Below are 21,243 nucleotides of genomic sequence, written 5' to 3'. Positions count from 1 at the left end.
TAGCATAACTTTTTGAAGACTGTCCATGAGATCTCTGTAATGTAAGACCTTGTTGGCCAATCATCCAATTCTATTGTTCCCACAGAGCCAGTTCCAACATACACAATGTCACTGCACTCTTACAGACCTTTGCCTGTCATCCATATTTATCCCTGATTATTGAATCACCATTGAAGTATCATACATGAAAATATTTCTATTTACCCTGTTTAATAAACAAGACTTCAAAATACTCATTTTCTTTCCCAAATCCAAATGATATTTTACGTTATCCTGCAACAATCCTAACCACAGATAAACACCTTAAGAAAAAGATCCAAAGGTAAAGGGCATAAAATCATAAGAATGGCCAGGGCAAAGGTCCATCTAGCCCAATCTTTTGTCTCTAACAGAGGCCAAGAGCAAATGACATCGTGTTTACCTAAAAAAGTAACTTCCATTATTCACTGGCATTGATAATTGAATCATTTTAATTGCTGAAACACTGTAATCTATAATCCTTTACTTTTGACTACGGAAAAATGGAAATTTATGGGATAAAAGTCTGAAGTGTCTCTTGAATGAACCTTGTTAAATGCCACTTGCTCCCTCACGCTGTCAGGAAAATTTTATTTTATGAGCCAGTATACTGCAATCATTTTTTTCATTATCTCCATAGCCAGCAATAAGGAGAAAGCACATTGATTTTCTGTGGGCCTGTAAATTTTCACAGCAGGTTTTCAATGCTGTTTTAAAGCTTCTGGCTTCCTACTTTCTCAAGTGTGCTTATCTCAGATTTTTGAAAGATTTTCAGGAAAACCAAGTGCTGTTCTAAACTGTCCCCGATGAAGTCAATAGAAAACTTCCATAGAGCTGAGTGAGGAAAGTCAGGCCAGTGCTGAGACCTGACCTTTCAAAAATGCTGAGTGCTCAGCTAACAGTGAAATCTGCTATAAGTGGAACTGAATCACTGCCTGACACTCGCTTTCCCTCTCTCTCTTTCTTTCTCCATTAATTAAAGAATGAATCTAGCTGATTATTATTAATTTTAGGCCTTAGTTAAATTGAGAGGGATCAGTGTAGTTCAAAAGTATTTATTTTATCTRGTAATGGAAATTAAAAGCTTACAGTCTTTACAAATGAAGAAGAAACATTTCTGTTCCAGATAATAAAAGGTTAACACACTTGAGTGGAAATCTCTAGATCAGGGCCTCACCTGTTTCATAGTCAGGCCTCTCAGTGGTCGCAGGATATGATAAGGATAGTATTGTTATAAATCTTGGCAAACTTGCTAATAATATAAGCTAATATTTTAAATTATGTCCTTATCTCTCAATTAAGACGCATAAATACAATAAAAATGAAAGACTGTATAGGATTGAACACACAAAAGCATAAATGGCTTCATATGAATACTACCAAGGTTTTATAAATGCAGCATATCCTTTGATGTTTATCACTGGATATTACTTGCTCCTAGTGCAATCACATGTGTACATGCATCTGTGCATGTACACATAAACACGTTCACATTTGTTTCAGTTATGTTTCTGCAACTCTTCCATCAAGGCCTTCTCTGTGGCTATCTCTGAAGTATGAAATATGCTTCAGAATGTGCAAACTAATGCAAAGAACTGGTACCTATCTTTATGTTAAATTATATATAGATACACACACACATATATATATACACATATAAAGTATCAAAAAAGTTTTATTTCAATCCAGCAATAGAAACAAAGCACAATAAATTTTAAAAGTTTATTATATTTATTAAAAAAAAATGAAAAAAGCAATAGCACTCTATGTGTATTTGGCTTCAATAATTGTCATTCCCCAGTGGAAGTCTGGGAATACAGAACATCTTCAGACATTAGAAAGGGATTTAACGAGGTTGCCAGTCAGGAGACTGAAAACCTAAGCAATAACTGCTAATAACACTGAGATGCACAATCCTTTTTTGTCTAGGCAGAATTATGTTTTTTTCCAGCTCCTGGCTGTTTTGGTCTAGTTGGGATAGAAACAATTTGCTAAGAGGCTTTGAAATATTCTCATCAAGGTCAATTGCTCTACTACCAAATACTTGATAGGAAAAGGCCACATTTTATCTAGAGTAATTGAAGTAAATATGTGTTCATCTCGTAAAAGTTCTGGCRACTAAGGAAACACAGGCAAACATAATTATTCCCTAAATTGCATGGAAATACAGTTTGTAGTTCTTCGGATTCATAAAATTCAGTATAATTGCTGATCTACTAAAATAGATGTTCTTTTTTTATAGGAATAGCTATTTTAAAMTATTCTGCTTCAAAGAACTATATTGAACTATTTAGTTCTATTTTTAAAAGAACCCCTCTGATATGCCTCCATGACAGCACAACAGAAATTTGTAAAATTGCTTTGGAAACATCTAGTRCTATAATGTAAAAAGCTAGGAGGTCCTAATATCTAATACCTAGGTTAAAGTAATAGCTGGAAGACTCAAAATGCCTATATATATATATATATATTTCAGATAGTCAGTAAGTGCATTTTAAATATATACACTTTGTTTGATTCACTTTATTGAACTAAAAGGGATGTTCATGTAGTCAAAGACAGAATGACTGAACAATTCAGGATAAGCTTCTTGAAAGAAACAAACTTATTGTGTGAAGAAGCAGTTGATGTATTGACAAGACAAAGAATTGAAACCTCTCCTTACTTTTCCTTGAAACACCTCTTATTTTCATTGCCCCCTCCATTCTTACATGCATGGCAGTCTCTTAACATGGGCTTCAAAGATCCTTTGATTCAGCACTTTGGACGTTTTCAAATCTAAAATTGCAAAGTTTAAGTCTCAGGTGAGTAATTACAGCTGCTGTCAAGTCTTTGCAGCCTGCCACTGTAGAAGGGTTTTCCCGATGAAGCTTTGTTATTCAAAGCTTTGTCTTTGTATGTAGAACTCTTTTAAAACAATAAATATAATTCACATATTTCCAAACATACATTTCCCCCAGGATTCTTGTCATAAGTTGATTTTTGTGATTTTGAAATCTTTATTAGTATAACAAGCTTCCAGTGRTTACTGGACTGAATATTTTAAACATATCATTTAATTTCATTAAACAGTGCTAGCAATGAGTCATATTTCCTAAAAATAAACTCTATAGAACTTGAATCTGAACCATTAATAGAGCTTTATAGTGAATATTAGGAAAAATGTAATTGTTGTATGTGTGAGCAAAACATCTCTCAGTATTTGGAAAATGTTTAGAGGTAGACACTTTTTAAAAAAATAGCTAAGATGCTTTCAGCAGTTGTAGAGACCGGATGCCCAAGATCATGGCCCAAGCTGTCAGTTTAGTCTCCTTGAGAGACTCATTGCTGTCAATAACCAGGAACTGGCTGAGGGAACCCTGTGGCCAGTCCTCGCCCCTGGCCTTTTCTTTTATTCCAATGGATCAGGATGGGGAAACTCAGACACCAACGCTTGTGTGAATGCTTTCTGTGGTACCTCTCTACAATCAGATTGTTAACTTACCAAAAACTCAGTGCTTAACATCTTCCAAGGCACGTTCTCACTTGTGCTTATCTCCAATGTATTTCAGTTCTCTTTCATRGAGGTGCCTTCCACTCAGAAGCAAATGCTGTTGGTATTAACCACTCAGGGTTGTACCTTTCTTAGRAAGAACCAGTCAATTTACTCACATACCAATAGAAGAGCAAATATTTTCACCCAAACTTTAACAAATGCATGTAGGAGTTTTGTGTCAACAAGTGTTCTTAAAGAGAGGAAGAACAAATGYTCCCCTTTTTTTTTCAGAATGAAAAAAAAGGAAGGTCAAAGACTTTTCAGCTAAAAGAAATTAAAAGGTCTGCTGGTTTTCATCAGCAGTCCTGTAGAAAATATATACAAAACAGAAAAATGACTAATTTCGCTTAAAACTTTCTGCTGCAAATATCTATATTCCACAAGCAGTTTTTACTAAATGGATCCCATTGGCAACATTGGCAATTTATTTATCTTATTCAGTGTGAACTGTCATGGTCATTAGGAGATGAATATGCTAAGCAACAAGGTGCTAAAACAGATTTTCTTCCATACCTTTTTTTGAAGGAGGGAAGGGAGYGCATTATTGCAGCTGAAACTTAACGACAAGCGTCATGCATATGAACTGAACCAAACACCATCCTGTCAAAGACAGCAGATATATTCATACTTTTACAGAATGTAAACTTACTTACTATGTAGGCAGTGTTTAACTAATTAAAAGTTTGAAATAAAACTGCAAAAATATTTAAACAAGCTTCTTATCAACATTTTTTTTTAACTGAACAGGGTTGTGTCTTATTCTTGTTACCCATCATTTTGGAATCAGCACCTGGATCCACCAGGTGAAAATCACTGTTACGTGTCAAGTGAGCTTGGGAAAAACTATACAACAGGGCCGTGTCCCAATGCTTTAGAGCAATCCAATCGGTTATACCGGTGCGCCTCCCACTACAGGGTCTCCTCACAAGTAAGTTCATGCTGCATATTCATCCTCTTGTACTTGTTTTTTTTCCTTTGGGCATGAAAGTTATCTGTCAAATGGAAAAGTATTCACTTTACTTGAGAACCATGGCTGCTATAAGGTCTATTGCCCTATTTTCAGAATGTTTTACATTCTATGTTGATTCTCAGTCCTACATTATCTCCTTAAAGGTGTTGCTTGTGGTCCTGTAGAAATYAGACGTAGAAAAGAAAGTATGTCATCATAACTGTGCATAACTGCTTCTTAGATATGTTTCTGAAGGTTTTGCTCAATTGATAAGCCTAACACTCTGTAGCAGAAGTACAAGTACAGCAGTATGTTCATACCACATGTGCATATACACAGTGGTAAATTAGTATATACATATATTTGTATATATAGTATATGTATAGTGTATTTTATTTAATAGAATATAYTTTATTTCCTTGCCCTCTCCACTCCTGCTGTTTCCTCCCCCCAGGAAACGGATATAATGAAAGAAATCATGGACAAAGGACCAGTGCAAGGTATGGTAAGTTTGAAAGATGATGATATTACTACTGAAATAATTAAAGTGTGCAGTGACCTTGTATCAAAATATTAAAAATCATAGATTGCATTCCACAGTGAATAAAACATACATATGGGCTGTAGTTCATCAAGGGACTCCAGCATTTATGTAACTTGTGGTGTGCAAGTAGTTCTCCWAGAGACAGCTGTACTGGATCAGGGTCCATAATGAGCAAAAAGACCTCGAGCCGTATTTGTTGCAAACCTGTGCAAAATCTATGTGCTGGAAATGTAACTTTTTCCCATGACAGCTTTTCATTCATTGATGAAATAGCRTTTTGGGGCTGTGCAGGTGAAGTTTAAGGTTAGCAGGGCTCTGCCACCTGGGGCTGGGGCTGATCCTGCCACTAGCCAGGGCCAGCCCTTCATGCTTGCTGTCCTCCAAAGTCAGCACCGAAGCACTTGAACCTCTAGAAAGTCATTCAGTGCTGAACTACCCTCAGCAAATCAGGGGAATCCCTTCCATAGCCTGTATGCTTTCGTTTGCCATAAAAGGCTCACAAGATTTGGGCTTCTTGTCTGAAACCTGCAGAGTGGAATCTAGCTCTCTTAGGGATATAAGAGACTTCGGTAGGAAGTGAGGGGAGAAGAGGTGCTTTGCCCAGCCCATATCCAGCTGCAGCTGCAGATGGTGCTGATGGTGCTTGCACCCGCAGCTTCTCGCCCTCCGTTCTCCTGAGATGCCAGAGTTTAGAGATCGAGTCTTGGGTGATAAGGAAAGCGTGTTCRGTGGGAGGTCCATCTTTCATAGATGGAAATATAGGCAGACCTATAGAAAAACTATGAATTTGGTTTTAGGGGATCTTTAAGGAAACACAATTTTATATATTATTTTTCAAGTCCTCATTTCTTCTGCCTTCAATTTTGTAATGAATTATCCTTGCTTCCAACTTGGTATTGAAATAGTCCAGATTATGAAATTGAATTCATTTCAGTACATCATGGTGTTGACATTTTTTCTTGACTACTCTGTGTGGGCAGTTGCAATTAATTTGAAGCTTGGCCTTAACAAGATTAATAGTAGCAGTCTTTTGTGATCTGCCCAGGTTTGTTTTCTCAAGGAAAATATTCTTCCCTATGTTTCTTTTAATCTAGGAGTGAACACAATATGTTCCATTGGTTTTAAGAAAAAGAAAGAATTAGGATCATGAAGTTTTATGGTACATAAACAGAGAAATTAGCAGTTTCAGGTGTAAATGATTGAACACTATATCTTTTTTTAAAAAGATTCCATTTCAAATAAACATAGTGAACTTTTATTAGTACCTTGAAAATATTCAAGCAGACAATTAAATAGTCCTCTCTCAACTTTTTATTAATGAACTTTAGAAAATACTCAGATAGCTAAAGYGTTCACAGTAAAAATATGCCTCTCTATCACGTTATTCAGTGTCAACAAAAGAATTGCTAATTAGCAAAACATGAAAATTTGCTCCTGCAAARCATATAATTTTAGCTGTCATGATCTTGGAAAACAATGGTATTTAATTTGCTGGCACAATAAAAGAATCTGGAGAAAGCACTATGGTATATTATTGCTTTTTTATTTTTGTATCTTAGAATGTTTTAGAGGCTTAGATTTTAATTTAAGATTTTTTTTCAGAAAAATCCATACTAGAATGGATGAAATAGTCTGCTACATTTATGTATGTACATCTGACAGTTCGGCATGACTGAGGGAATTCATGCATAAGCTGTAGTCAGCCTTACGAAAACTGTTGTCTTGCAAATCTTTCGATTCATGAAAAATTAATCCATTCATTTTGGAAAATATACAGCCTCTTCTACGTAAGAGGGAGTACCACCAGCTGGTAGAGTGTGATCTTGGTCTTGTCCATGTTATTGAATAAATAAAAATATCTCAATAATTTTTGGACTTAACTTTGGAACATCATCCTTCTGTGCACATTACACTTCATGTAGCCAGGCCACTTAACTCCCAATACCATACCATTATTTAGCTTCTGATTAATATGCGGGATATATATATGCATAATATACATACGTATAATATGTAATCTTGGCTGATTTTACACTACTGAGCCTGAGGAAACGAAGAGAAAAAAGAAACAATGTCCAGAGAGCTCTGATGGACTCCTGAGCTCGTGGACAGAAAGCAAAACCAAAGTTTGGGTTATTTTCCACTTGGTCTATTGCTCGCAATATCTGAGAGCTCTGATTCTGCAGACCAGACCCCTGGCAAAAACTGAAGCATTATTCCTTAAATAAACTTGATTTTTTTCTTATTTATCTGATATAGCTCTCTCACAGATTTTTCTCTCAGGTAGCATCACGGTTGCTTATTTCTCATGTGTTGCTACCTGTATACTTTTTGGGTGTGAGTGACCCCTTAACAAATAATATTTTTAGATAGGTTTCCTAGGCAAACGGACTCATTTGATCATGTCTTGAGCTGTTCTTTTCCTCTCCTGCCTCTGTTAAATTTATGAACATTTCCTATTTTTGATCAAATTTAACAAAGGTCGAGAGGTTGTAAAGACAAATGATTTCCTTCAACATTATGAAAATAAGCAGGGGAAAGAAATTTGGAAATGCACCAGTCGAAGAAAAGACTGCAGCATGAGTTTGCCGTACTGGGTGCCCTAGGTTTATACCAGGCACATATGCTATAAATACTCCAACCACATAAAAAATTGTCTGTGAAACTTGTACTTTATTAGACCTACAATGCACAAGCCCCTAGGAAACGGAGCTTCATTAATTCTCATGTTCCATGTTGTGAGGATGTCTAAATCATAAAAATCATAAGCTAAATGTAAGCTGGAGTTGAGCTTGTATTTATACTTCTCATTCGTTAGAATTTAAAGGTAACTGGAGAATTTTTTCATTTTTGTGGTATTGATGGCCTGCCATATAATAAAGCAAATAGTACTAAGATGACAGATGAAATGTAGGAAAAAATATATTTTCTTTAAAAGTAGAGATACTGCTATCCTACTACATCCTGTGAAGAGATACCTAAATTTAAATTGTAATTTTCCTTCTCTTTCACAAAATTTCCATTTCATCACTTCTTTGGACCTACATTATTATTGACATAAAGCATATTTTTTCCCCTTCTGTACAATACTTTCAGCTGAAAGTCAGGTTGAATATATATATATATATGTGGAAAATCTAGCCTTCCATAAGGAAATTCCAGTGTAATTACTAAAGTCTGTATAAGGTTCAGCCAAAGATATGCAAAGCACCAGAGGTTTGTCATTGTGCAATATTTTAAAGATTATTATATAAATGGATATACATTGACTATTAAATACTACTCCTAAATATAGGCCTGTCAGATGCTTGTCAGAACTGAAGATTTTTTGAATAAACTTTGAGGAAATTTCTCTCATTGAATTAGGCTTTGCTAGAACTGAAAAAAAGTTATGTATGCCTACAGAAGGCAGTATTTCCTCTTACTTGGAAGACTTACTTGTATCAGAAGTAGTCCCTGATAGGGAGCTTCCATGATAGGGACGCCCAATTAATCTGACAAGAGACATCAGAGAGAAATCTGTTGGAATATTTCTTTTAGTTTATTCACAACAGGGAACTTCTGTGCAATTAGAGAATTTATTATAATTACAAAGTACACTTATGCAGTCTAGCATACAACAAAGACCTCACTGGTAAAATGCAAGGAGCAAACTAGAATCAAAATAATATTTGCTGACTGTGCTGATTTTTTTTTTTTTTTTAGCTATAATGAAAGTGTATGAAGATTTCTTCCTTTACAAGGAGGGAATCTATAAACACTCTTACAACGCAGGATCTCAATGGAAAATTCATTCAGTCAAACTCCTTGGGTGAGTAAAGCACATTTTTTTAATCCTTTTCCTTTGCTGGTTATACACTTAATAAAATATTAATGTACAGTTTGGAACACAACAGCTTTTATTGTCAGAGGTGGAGCACTGTAAGMTCCCAGCATAGGATTATTTTTAATTTTTATGTATCTGAGAACTTTAGAGGACACTGGAAAGAGCTATAAACCCATGGTTTTTCAATCCACTCTCATATTTACTCTAAAGCTTCAGATACGCTGGTTTGTAGAATAAAATATTTTGCTGACCARTTACAAAGTATTCTGTGTGTACACCAGTTTATGGACAAGTTCCATGAAAATATGCCGTCAGGCAGAACGCAAACTGAAATATAAACATCGCTGGTGGCCTCCTAACTAACTAACAGGGTTCACCGACCAGCAGCCTGGGCTCTTCGCGCTCCAGACAGAAATCTCCTGCTGCCCGGATGCTGCTGATTTTGTTTGGGGTGTACAAGGAGTACTCACCCCGTGAATGAAACTACTGCAGAAGAATATGTACAAAACCAAAGTACATTTCCCCTCGACTATTTAGCAAGTTTTTTTGCTCGTGATTTTAGCGAAGATTATCTGTGTAAAGTGTCATGGAGAGTCCTACGGTTGTGAAATCTGTAGGCTGTGCATTAGGGAAACGTGCATGGTGGTGGCAAGCAGCAGAGAGAAGCAGCAGGCTCACGCAGGATCGGTCTCGAGCCTATACAGTTGCAAGAAGTACGGACTCAGCCTAGCAGAGGGAACGTTCCCGTAGTGGACGCTGTGATGCAAAGAAATGAATCGGAACGTAGCGCAGGAAAGGACAGCTGTGAAGGACAGCCTGCACGTGACAGTTCACGTGTGTATGTATCGGCATACTCGAAGGACAGCGGGAAACAAATAAAACTGGACAGTAAAATCCGCCGCGCGGTTTGACTGCCTGAGCTCAGGGGAGAGCTGCCGTGGGGTGGGGAGCGCGGATGTTAAGTGTAAGTAAGTGTAGGGTGAGGACAGGTATTGCCTCAGGCTGAAGAAAGGACAGAGGTGGGTGGCACGGGGGAGCGGAGCGACGGCTGAGCGGGGGGCGAGGAGGACGGCTATTTCATACAGCCTAACAGGCTGAAGTGGATGCCGCTCTAAATGGGAACTGATGGGCTGTGCAGAGAAAAGATAGCAGCCTTTAGGCAAACAGCCCTGTACTGAGAAGCAAAACCTGAGAGCACCGACTCAGACGGGCAGCTCCCTGGAGATGCTCAYGTTGGCCAGTCACACAAGATACTGCGTAGGAGGAAAGCCAAGTGGTCTGATATGCTGAATAAGACAAGAGCAAGAAAGCAAAGGAAGAAGGAAGAAAACTGAGGGTGTAGATATACAAGAAATCTCAGTATGCTTACTATTTTAATATATRGGAAATACATTTACCCACTAATTTTCACTGAACGTTGCTGAAGTACCCAAATGGATCCAGCAAAATAAAGAATTACTCATCCTTTCGTTGTATAATACTCTGAGATTATGCCATTTGGAATATTTGTGGTGAGGGGCTTAACAGTGAAAATTGAATTGAAAATTTGAAAAGCTGGAGGCTGTTTGAGTCTAGGGCTGACTGAGTTTCTAGTAAAGGTAAATCCATGACAAAATGTGATTCTGCACCATGAAGTATAAAACACAATTTATTATAGATTTTAATGTATCTAGGATCAAGCTGCCACTTTGTTAGATCATTCTATAGTTTGAAATAATTTGAACATAAAATATATGCCCAAGTATAAGCCCTTCACCACACACACATGGCTTGTCTTTTTGATCAAAGGATAATATGAACTGCTTGACTTAAATAAAAAATATCATGAGAATCTCATAAAAGTTGGACTTGTAATAAAAATATTGATGATTATGTGCATTACACTTAGTGTAGTAGTATTTGGAGAGAAAAATGGAGCAAAGACGTGCTGACATGTAGGGTAAAGAAACCCAGCTTTGTGCAGCCCAATTCTTATTGTAACCTGATTTTTTATTTCTAGCCATTGTTGTCAATATTTGTAGATGAAAGCCATAATAATGAATTGCCATACTGAATCCATATTTGTAATCTCTCAGAAATATTTTTGAAAATGCTTCAAACAGATCATGCATTGTACTGTGTACGAGGTGGCAGAGTCTTACAAAATGTGGATAATTGTTAGAGGAACTTTCCAAAGCTGTTTGTACTGAAAGACAAATATGTGTATGAACTTTCCAACTGATCACAGAGTCATAAGGATTGTAAATCCGATGACTGAATTCCACTGTTCTGCAAGTTGAAGTTGCTAGGTATTTTCCAGCACCTGAAGGCTTTTTGTTTATAAAACCACCTCTGATTAGACTATAAATCTGTCTCCACGGAAGTGCTGTGTGGCATCAGGCTCAAGGAGAGAACGGGAAAAGACAGAGAACTGCCTAGAAGTATAAGAGGAAAATGGATTAACCAGGTCGATGGGGGTCGCTGACCATTGGGATGTGATTGCAGTCTCTGTGAAAATAGTACTTTCTACAAGCTGAAGGCAGGGAGGATTGACCTCAATGACGTTTAGAAAGAACAGGGTCTCTTAAGCCCTTCCTGTGTCTTGGAGGGAAGCACTCATAAAAAATGAGTTACGGAGATGCAGGGATTCCTAACAGCTAAGCCTTACTGCCTAAGCACTAGACGTATATATCTTTTCTTGGCAGCCATGCTTCCCTTTATAATCCATGGATATTCATCTGCTCTATCCTAGATATCTATTTTAATGTGTATTAATTTGCTTTATCAGCCCCTATTTCTCTCTCTCTCTTGACTGTAAAAGAATCCATGGATAACATCAAATTGCCGTGGCTAATATGAGGTAAAAAATCCAGCACTACTTTTTGCTGCCTGCTTGGACAGATTTTGTCTCACCCATATTCCTCCATTCTGCTCAGCATTGGTGCCAAGGTACAATATCTGTCTGATCCATAACTTCACTCAAAGAGCTGTATCAGCTGTATGCTTGACACTGAAAATTTCAGAAAGCCCTCAAAAGCTCAAATCTTGGTCTACAACCAAACCTATAGACTATAGCCTTAAGGAGCAGAGGGCACAAACATAATTTTATTAAAAGCCTTAGATATTAAAAGCCTTTCACAAAAAAGACTGTTTTTCAGAGATTTAGAAGGTGCTCAGAATAATAAAGGACTTTCATAAGAGGAGGTTGAGAAATATACATTAATCAGAAGCACATTTCCCTTCTATTTTTATGAATGATTCACTGGAAGCCCTAAATTCAATAATGCTGCAGATTAAATGGCATTGAAATAACTATGCCCTGAAAAAAAGAATAGGTTGAATTCATTGCTTCTTAACACAAAAAGCCACACTAAATAAAGATAAAATAGATATCAAATTGGTATGTGAAGCAAAAACCTGTGTTTTGTTGTTGAGGAGAAGGCCAGATAGAGCAGCAGCAATTTAAGATTTAATACACAATTAAATGACTCACCTGGGCAAACTCCAAAGGCTTAAAGAAAGTTCATATTGGTAACTACTATTAACAATGTTCTAGTTTTTGCCTATGAATACACTGTCCTCCTCACTTGTCCTTCCTCCATCTTAGACTCAGAATAACAACAAATAAATAGCATCTTAGACAGCAGAAGTGATTTTCTTCCTGGCTAAGGAAACCTTGAAATGAATTCCCTTTTTCTTTGATAAGGGAAGAAAGCCTACATTATCAGACAATCAATGTCAAATAATGTACATATTTATTACAAAAATATTACAAAATTAAACAGCACCACTCAAAAACTATTTTACAGAGCAGAGAAATACATTGCAAGATCATGGGGAAAAGATCCCCCAATGTAAAGTGTTTGGTGATTCATGCAGTTAAATCCATGAAACTCTCTCCCATGTAACCTAGCATAGTAAAACTGTGGGAATGATGTAACTGCTGATTTATAAATAATTTCATTCATCTTTTGTGTGCTAAAAAATCCAAGTGAAATCACAGTATCAAATTCCTGTAACCATTTTCTAAGAAGATTTGCCTGGTGGAGAACACTAGTCAGTGACTCTTCCTTTTATAAATAAAAGATTAAGAACCAAACTTTTGTCTAATTTAGTAGATGAAAATCCTGGTCTTTAGGAAAGTACTATGTATTTGCACCATCGTACTAAGAATATAATTTAAATTGCAGTARTTATGCCTTTTTTGTCTGGTAGCATTATAGTAGTTATATGGGTAAGTCCAAGGAGAAAGGGAGATGAAAAGTCTTAAACTATGTGTGTTACTGGCTTCATCCCCTTTTATCTGTGAGCCTCTCACAAAAGCAAACTTTGGATATCAAAATAATCCAGGTCAAGATGAGAGGGCATCATGAATGTTTTCATTCTATTTCTGTGTATATATAGTCTATAAGAAGACCGTTGTCTTACCCAAAAGATTTTGTTGTTTATTTGGTCAGAGTGGTGACAATAAAATAACAAAGCCTACATATAAAACATAGTATTAGAAAAATAAACCTAGTTTGTTAGCACCAGTAGAGGTCAGCACCGTCTTCAGAGGGTATCCMTCTCTCTTGATGGTAGAGAGTTGACTGAAGATCAGGAAGGTTTCTTTTTAGAAGCCTAAGTAGTACATTTATCACAGAATATTTTGATGGACAGAAGAAAAATACATTTTTATAGTAATCTTCTGTAACTGATGGAAAGATCTTCTCCTTAATGGTTCCTTAAAATCTCAAAATCTCTTATTTTCTTCTTAATACAAATAGAAATTTTAGAGGGGGTAAGATTGAAAGTTTTTCCTAAGAACACTGAAGGTGGGAATATTGGTGGTCCAGAGCTGTGTAAAAATATCTGTAACAGGTTCCCTATCTCTGTGAATAATGAGGTCTAGCATCTGTTTGCTTTTGAAATGTAGTTCCTTGGAAGTAAATATCAGGCAGGAATAATTACAAAAGCAAGAAACAAGAAAATGCTATTAGACTATTTTGATCGTCTTCTGGAAAATGAAATATTATTCTCCAGCGGATGTTGTCCAAAAATCTGTAAACTCATTTTTAAAAGTCTCTGTCATTTCCACTAGGGGTCTATTCCACTGGGATTTAAATTGCTCTACTCTTGGGATATTCTTTCCATATATTTTCTTTCATTGACTTCTTCCCATTATTCTACATATAGACACTTAATATATGACACTTAATTTTCTCTTTCTTCTTGGTGTTTAAGCCCTGCACACGTCTAGGTAGTTAGTTAGCATCTATATTTTTAGATTTAGTCTTTTATCATTTCTTCWCAGAAATATATACTCATGTTGCTCTGTTTATTCCTGGCAATAACTTCACAGATTTAGTGTAGCACTCCAGTCACACACTGTACAGTCCAAATGTCCATGATCTTGCCTACTTATAATCCTGATTTTTTAGTTTTTCTTTCTAATGMTGTTAACACACTCAAAGCAGATACATCTAATTTCCTGCTATTACATCTGTTAAGGGTTTCCCTCCAGCTTCTTGGCTTCCCTGGAAATACTGGAAATGTCTGATTAACTTCAAAAAGTGAGGATGTCATTAGTTAGGAATATGTAGTTTGGATAGATTTACTTTAGGAAAAATTGGTGAAGATGCTACAAATTGGAAGAAAATGCTACAAAAAGAAAAAGAATGGAGGAGGAGATACAGTATGGACTATATTAGAGAAATTATTTCAGCTAACAACTGTGAAAGTGTTGTCATTTTTTWATAAAGCATTGTCACTCATTTATTAATTTCCATTGATTTTAACCTAAAGTCTAAGTGTGAATACCTCTCAGATTTGTTAATGGATTGCTAGTTCTTTTCTTGCTTGAAAGATTACTTTCTGAAAGTAGATAATGGCAACAGMATTTACTCTTGTGCTAAATCATTTCTCACACGCAATGTCCCAGGTTGCTCCCTCCTGTTGTCAGTCCCTCAATTACCTCTTGACCCACCTTGTGAGGCAATATGAAACACAACCCAAATTAGTTTAACAGCCTTTTTAGCACAAATTATTCTTGATTAAATTTTATTTAAACTACATTGTACTATGYATGAATTTGTACTATAATGTGAAAAAATTATATATATATCATTCCTGTGTTATTATGATCACTCTCTCCCTATTCCTCTCTTTAAATTCTTTGATCTTATCCCTGATRTTGTAAAATATACAGTATCCAACTTCAGTCTGCAGTTTCTTAATTCTCATCTTTGATGTTACAATTATATTACATATATAGAGAATGTATTACAGTAAATTATAGTTGTGTATTTTGGAAGTTGATACTTTCCATTTCTCCAAAGAGTGGATAAAGATCTCTTTTAAGAAGTAAATCAATTTTGATGATTTAATCAAACCTGACTGCAAGGTTAAAAAAAAATCTATTTGCACAGGTCTGAGATTGACTTCTGAGATTGACTTTTCAGTATATTTTTGCAGTTCCTTTAAAATACCACTCCATTTCTCCTGAATTTTCTGGTATATCATTTATAATTCCTTATAATTTCATACTTTATTTATCGTGTTTGCATGCAGTCATACAGTTTTCTGTACTTGCATTCCGACAGTCTTCCATAGGTAATATTTTTTCTTGCAGCTGTTGTTTTCCTTTCTCTTTTTCTTTTCTTCTGTACATTCATATGTAGATTCAAAATCGGTTATATTATTACAGCACATTAGTGACCATATCTTAATTTTCAACTAAATTCCTCAGTGTTTTACTGTCAGGGAAGAGGCAAATTTTAATTCCAGCTATGACATTAACATTTACATTAAGGCTAATAACACCAATGTTCAGAATCTCAGAAGAGATCAGCACAACTGACTATTAACTGTGTTTTAATAATATTATAAAGCAAGTTTTAAGTATTCTATTTTTTTCATGCATTGTTAAATGATACCGTTGTACTACTGTTGCCTTCCATTTTACTTTTCAGTGATAGAAAGGRGTAGTTTGAGTTTCATTTTTATACCAAGTTGCTTACCTAGCTCTTTGGTGATTATGCTTTTAGTTACTCAACTTTAAAAATTCTGCTTTTGGAGAGTTTGAAGAACCRCTCAGTACTTCCTTTGAGTTACAACTCTCAAGGGAAAATTATCTGGAATACTATATTTTTTCACTGTTAGTATTTATGATATAAACATTGCTTTTTACTCCTATTACATCTTCCCCAAGGACTCTTTTTTGATTTATTGATGAATAAACCTTTGCAATGAACATCTACTTTAAAATAACAAAGAAATAAGGCAAATCACAGAGAGGACCCTGATTCAGGAAAAGATACTTGCACAAACTGCCACCTATTTAGGAAAAAACATGGGACGTCAACTCCTTTGAAACAAGGCAGTGTTTCTGAGTTTTTTAAATAAAACACCATCTGATTTCCWTTCAGCCTATTGGAGGACTACAAATTCCAGAAGATTCACATTTCCCCTCAATTTGTTTTCAGACTACTGAATATTATCTGATTGTTCTAAGACAGTCTTCTCAGCAGGTTCTTGTTCATACTTCAAGGAGTACTTCATACTTTCAGCAGCAAGTGCAAGAGAAGTTGAAAAGTATACWTAATTTAATATTATTCATTTATAGTATATTCCTTTATAAATCAGAAAATTAATCTTCAGATGCCTGGCCTTAGCAGAATAAAGGGTATTTAGGGATTTGTGTACTCTGATGAATTTAAGCTTAAGTTAAACTTAAGTGCTGYGCTCGGATGCTGTAGCTTACGTTTGAGAAGTACAACTGAGGGATGAGGTGCAGAATGAATTTAGTTCATCAGTAAAGTTGAAATCAAGAAAACTGATGAAGTGTAACTACGTAGGCAAGGAAAGGGAGAAAGAAAAATTGCAAAGATAAATGCAATATGCATGCTGAGRAATCTATTTTAGAAAATAAGTACTCCTTTTCTAAAGATACTACTGCAGAAGTACTTTTCACTTAGGAGCTTTTGGAAAGAATTGCCTCCTCTTTAAAAGGTACGTTAGTATGAACCAAGAAGACTTCAGAAATGCCATTAGCTGGAGCTCACATTCATTCCCAAAGGCAAGATGTCAAATCAAACCGGTATGTGGCCACAAACACTGCATCATTGAACAACATATATCTAGCAATTCACAAAACAACAGCAGTTTCCATTACAGCTGAGTGTTTTTCCAGTTGAGAGAAGCAAGTTAGACTGAGAGAAATGAAAACTGGTGAATCTCAGCTTATCTTCAGAACAAGCCTGAACAAATAAGGCCAAGTTTTAGGAAGAATTAACAAGCCTGGGACCTCAGGCCGCATTTGTTGCCCATATTGGTCAGCATCTATGGAGATGTCAGTCTGTTCCACCTTTCCTGCTAAGTCTTGATCCTAATTCATTCACTAAGAGTGGTTTTGCTCAGTAAGCAGCAAATTAACCCTATTATCTGCTCCTTAGACTGCAGCCATTAAAAAAATGGCAAAATGGCTTCCCCAATCTCAAGCGTTTTTGTTTATTTACCTGACATGCAAAGTCCATACAATCAATACAAAATAATTTAATAATTCATAGAACCACAGACTAACTTAGGCTGGAAGCCRTCTGGTTCAGTCCTTCACRCTCCAAATGGGGACAATTTAAATGRAGTAGCTTTGATTATAAACTAGCTTAGGTTAGAAGGCTCTCTGAGATTCACTCCCACAACTCAGGACAGGGCTAGCTTCAAAGTTAGTTCAGGCTGCTTGGGRCCTTATCCAGCTGTTTTTTCAATATCTTCAAGGAAAGATATTCCACAGTCCAGTACTTTACTAGTGCCTAACAATACTYTTTGTAAGATACTTTTTTTCCTTAAGTTCAATTACACTGTTCAGATTGTTCACCTTAAGTTCMGTTTGACTGTGGTCTCCCGTCCGTTCGCTGTTCCCCTCTCAGGAAAGTCTGACTTTGTCTTCTTTGGGTCCGGAACCCAAAACTGGACCCAGTGCTCCAGCTACAGAATGAGAGGTGCTAAATAAAGGGGAACAATCACTTTTCTTGACCTGCTGGCTGCAGTCTCGTATACTTTAATTTGCTGTRTTTTCGTTTATAGTATTTGAATTAATGACTACGGGAATGGATTACTGACTAAGTAATTCTTTCTAAATCATAAGATAAAATGYATATGTTAAGTATTCCTGTTTGCATGTGATTAGGAACCCAGAAAATTAAATTCAGATGTGTTATGGATATTAAAGGATCCTTGTCCATTTTGCTCTCTGAGTTTTTTTTCTGATTAGAAGCATTTCTAAGTATCAATAAATTCCTATCAATATATGAAACAAAAAATTGAGCTTTTTAGAAAACAATAAGCATTAGGAAAATGTATAACGAAAAGAACATGTGCCTGCAAAAAATGGTCATTATCCTGCTCAAGTACATTGGAGAGATAACCTGTACTGCTAAAGGAAGGAATACATGAATTTATATTCATGGAAGTTTTTATATTTAAGGAAGTTTTCATATATCTTTGGACTTGCACACTGAAACTGTCTCAACTGATGAAATTTTTAGTAAAAANAAAAAAAAAAAAAAAAAAACCACCAGGAAAAAATAAATCTCGGCTTTATGTGAAGTTAAATAGCTTATGGATATTGTAATTTTTTATTTATGCCCTGAGGAACTGTATCTGAGATACATTTGGCAAAGAAATGGTGAAGCTGATTAATAATCACAGACCATTCATATGACGGAGCAAAGAGCTGTAGCTACAATTTGTCCTTGAAATTGTAATCCAAAATTCATGTCTTTAAAAAACATTTATTTTCAAAGAGGACATTTCCATCTAATTGTTCTGTATTTCTGCTCTTCTTGGCAGATAATATTGAGATCATGGCAGGCAGTATCCCAGAAAACTACTATGTATATCTATATACCAGTGCACAGTGCGGCTTTCTCTTGCTGAACGGCATGCAGATGATGGCCTCAGAGCTTTTCTGCTCTGCACATATCCACAGCAGGGCTGAGCAACCCAAAGCACAGAGCAATTCATCTGACGCTACACAATTCAGAAAGAGCTATTGCCTAGCAGATGGGGTGAATCTTTTGTGTGGTTTCATGGGTATTCCCACAACATTTAGTGTGTCCTCAAGGGTCTGACCCTATGTGTCAAAGATGTCAAAGAAACATCACGTAATTTTATGGGTCATTCCCCACACTGYGCAGTAAAACAGATTAGACTGTCAGCAATCAAATTTGAGCTGAGATCAGCCAGAGACATTTTTGGTCTCAGCTCTGCCAGCTATTCTGTAAAGGTGTTGGATGRGATCTTTAACAGAAATGTTCCTGGGGATCTTTAACTACATTGCAAAAGTGTGTTCAGATTTATTTAAATACTCCTATGCAGTTCAGCTCAGTTCAGCTGGCAGCTCTCCAGAGGAGGGATTCTGTTGAGGAAAACATTAGGTTATTGCAATGACAAACTAAAGCTAMACTTCTATTTGGAAATTTTTGTAGTCCCTGACAGCAATTTGGCTTGAGGCTAGCAGAATATACGTSTTCATTTTCATCTGCAGCAGGTTTTTGTTGACAGCTTTTAAAACGTGGARATATCTATTAGCCATGCTTTTTGCTCTTAGGACAAGTAGCAGTTGTAAGTGTTCCTTTCTGTTTGTGTGTTTCAAGCAACAAAATGCAAACATTTGCATCAGAGACCTCACCTATATCATCTCTTCTAACAGGTGGGGAGTGCTAGATGACAAAAATGGACAGAAACAAAAATTCTGGGTAAGTGTATCCTTACCATTGGGTTTTGAGGCAGAAGACAAATTCTCTAAATTACAGATTATCAGACAACTTCTTTCCTTTCATTCCCTTTTGCTGTATCTACATTTTTCCCCATCACCCTAAGGTCTCCTGCGTAGTTCTAGCCCTTTTCTGCTGACTTTTTATGACGCTGACTCTTGAACTGTAAATTCATCTGGCTCTATTTCAAAGTTTCCTTCTTCCATTTCCTTCCCTTTCCTTCTTGATCTTCCACTTGTATTTGTGCTTATCCCCACACCATCCTTTCTGTTTCAAAGAATACCCTCTCCTTATTCAAATTTCCCAAGAAGATCCCCTTTTGGTGCCTGCAAAGAAGACTCCGTAATATTAATCTTTATTATTGACTAAAGCATAAAAAGAAAGTTGCCTATTTAAAGTGTATTGATAAAGGCCAGACAGCTGTCAGAAAAAAATAAGCATTGTCTTTCATCCACTTAGAATAAATCAGAATCTATCACTTTGATTATGATTAACAGCTCATTCTATTATTCCTGTGTTCAGCAGAAGGTAATTTGGAGTTTACATAGCTGATGGCAGGGCTCATGTATAATAGCTTAGTTTTACTGACATTTAGGGCAAAACTCCTACTGACTTCATTTTAGAAACTAAATTGCTCAAAATGTCAATAGCTACCTGAATGAAATATAATTCACTAAAAGTCAGGTTTTTAATATCTTAGGTCTCTCTTTAACATATTAGTTGTAATTGGAATTTTGACCATTACTGTTTAAATGGTGACTTCCTCCAGCCAACAGTTGAATTATTTAATGATTTCTGCTAAAATATGTAAATTTCCTAGTAGAAATAGCATTTTATTTTTATTCATAGTGGTTTTGGAACTGAATTTTTGATCAAAATAGAAAGGAGTTAATCTTTAGAAATCATAAAAAACAAATACATTCTGATTCTCAGTGTACCAAATCTGAGAAAAAATTTCTTTGAAGACTAATACATAAGATTCATTTTACTTTTTTGCACCTTACATTTTAAAATACTACATAAAATGACAGATTAGTAATTTTTTCCTCTTTGTTTTTCTTTAGATTGCTGCAAATTCCTGGGGAAAATCTTGGGGAGAAAATGGTTATTTCAGGATTCTACGAGGACAAAATGAATGTGATATTGAGAAGCTGATTATAACCACTTTGGGATAGCTGTAGTCTTCTACGTTAATGTTATGCTGTATGTTGCTTTATACATCTGTTCTTTGTATATCTGTTCTTTCTATTCCATTTCCAGTCTTTTTAGGAGAAACAAAATATCAGCTGCCAATACGAATCATTGGTCCTAAAATTATCTAAAAGAGAAACATCCCTRGTATGTTACATAGGTGGAAAAAATAAAACTGTCATGACATTCCAGAGACTAAAGAATTTTTAGTGACATCTTCAGGGTCTTCATCAGCCTATTCCTTGTTCTTTCATTCTAGAAAATGAAGAACTTGACTTTTAATATAATCAGCAGAGGAGTAATAGCTTTTCCTTCAAAAGGTGTTCATGGTGATAGTATACAATAGATGTTCTCGCCACTAAACTTGGGTCACAAGTTATGTAGAGCACTTTTGAAAGAGCTGTTATTAAAATGCTAGTATCACACTGCTGCAGAAGAAGCTCTTCT

The 21,243-nt window shown here is 35.9% G+C and overlaps 1 protein-coding gene across 1 annotated transcript in view; it reads left to right on the top strand.

Annotated features, from left to right (window-relative positions):
* Positions 1-20,780, top strand: part of TINAG (tubulointerstitial nephritis antigen) — a 39,125-nt gene extending 18,345 nt beyond the window's left edge. Inside the window, exons 7-11 of the mRNA XM_085324863.1 lie at positions 4,301-4,481; positions 4,957-5,002; positions 8,752-8,857; positions 19,542-19,587; positions 20,670-20,780. Coding sequence (XP_085180989.1) covers positions 4,301-4,481; positions 4,957-5,002; positions 8,752-8,857; positions 19,542-19,587; positions 20,670-20,780 — 490 coding nt within the window. The remainder of the gene's footprint in view (positions 1-4,300; positions 4,482-4,956; positions 5,003-8,751; positions 8,858-19,541; positions 19,588-20,669) is intronic.
* The last annotated feature ends 463 nt before the right edge of the window (positions 20,781-21,243 follow it).

This window comes from Rhea americana, unplaced genomic scaffold (assembly GCF_003343005.1).
Source record: "Rhea americana isolate MKP2758 unplaced genomic scaffold, rheAme1 scaffold_94, whole genome shotgun sequence".
Lineage (NCBI taxonomy): Eukaryota > Metazoa > Chordata > Aves > Rheiformes > Rheidae > Rhea > Rhea americana.
The sequence above is the reverse complement of the archived record's forward strand: the minus strand, read 5'-3'. Positions and strand labels throughout refer to the sequence as shown.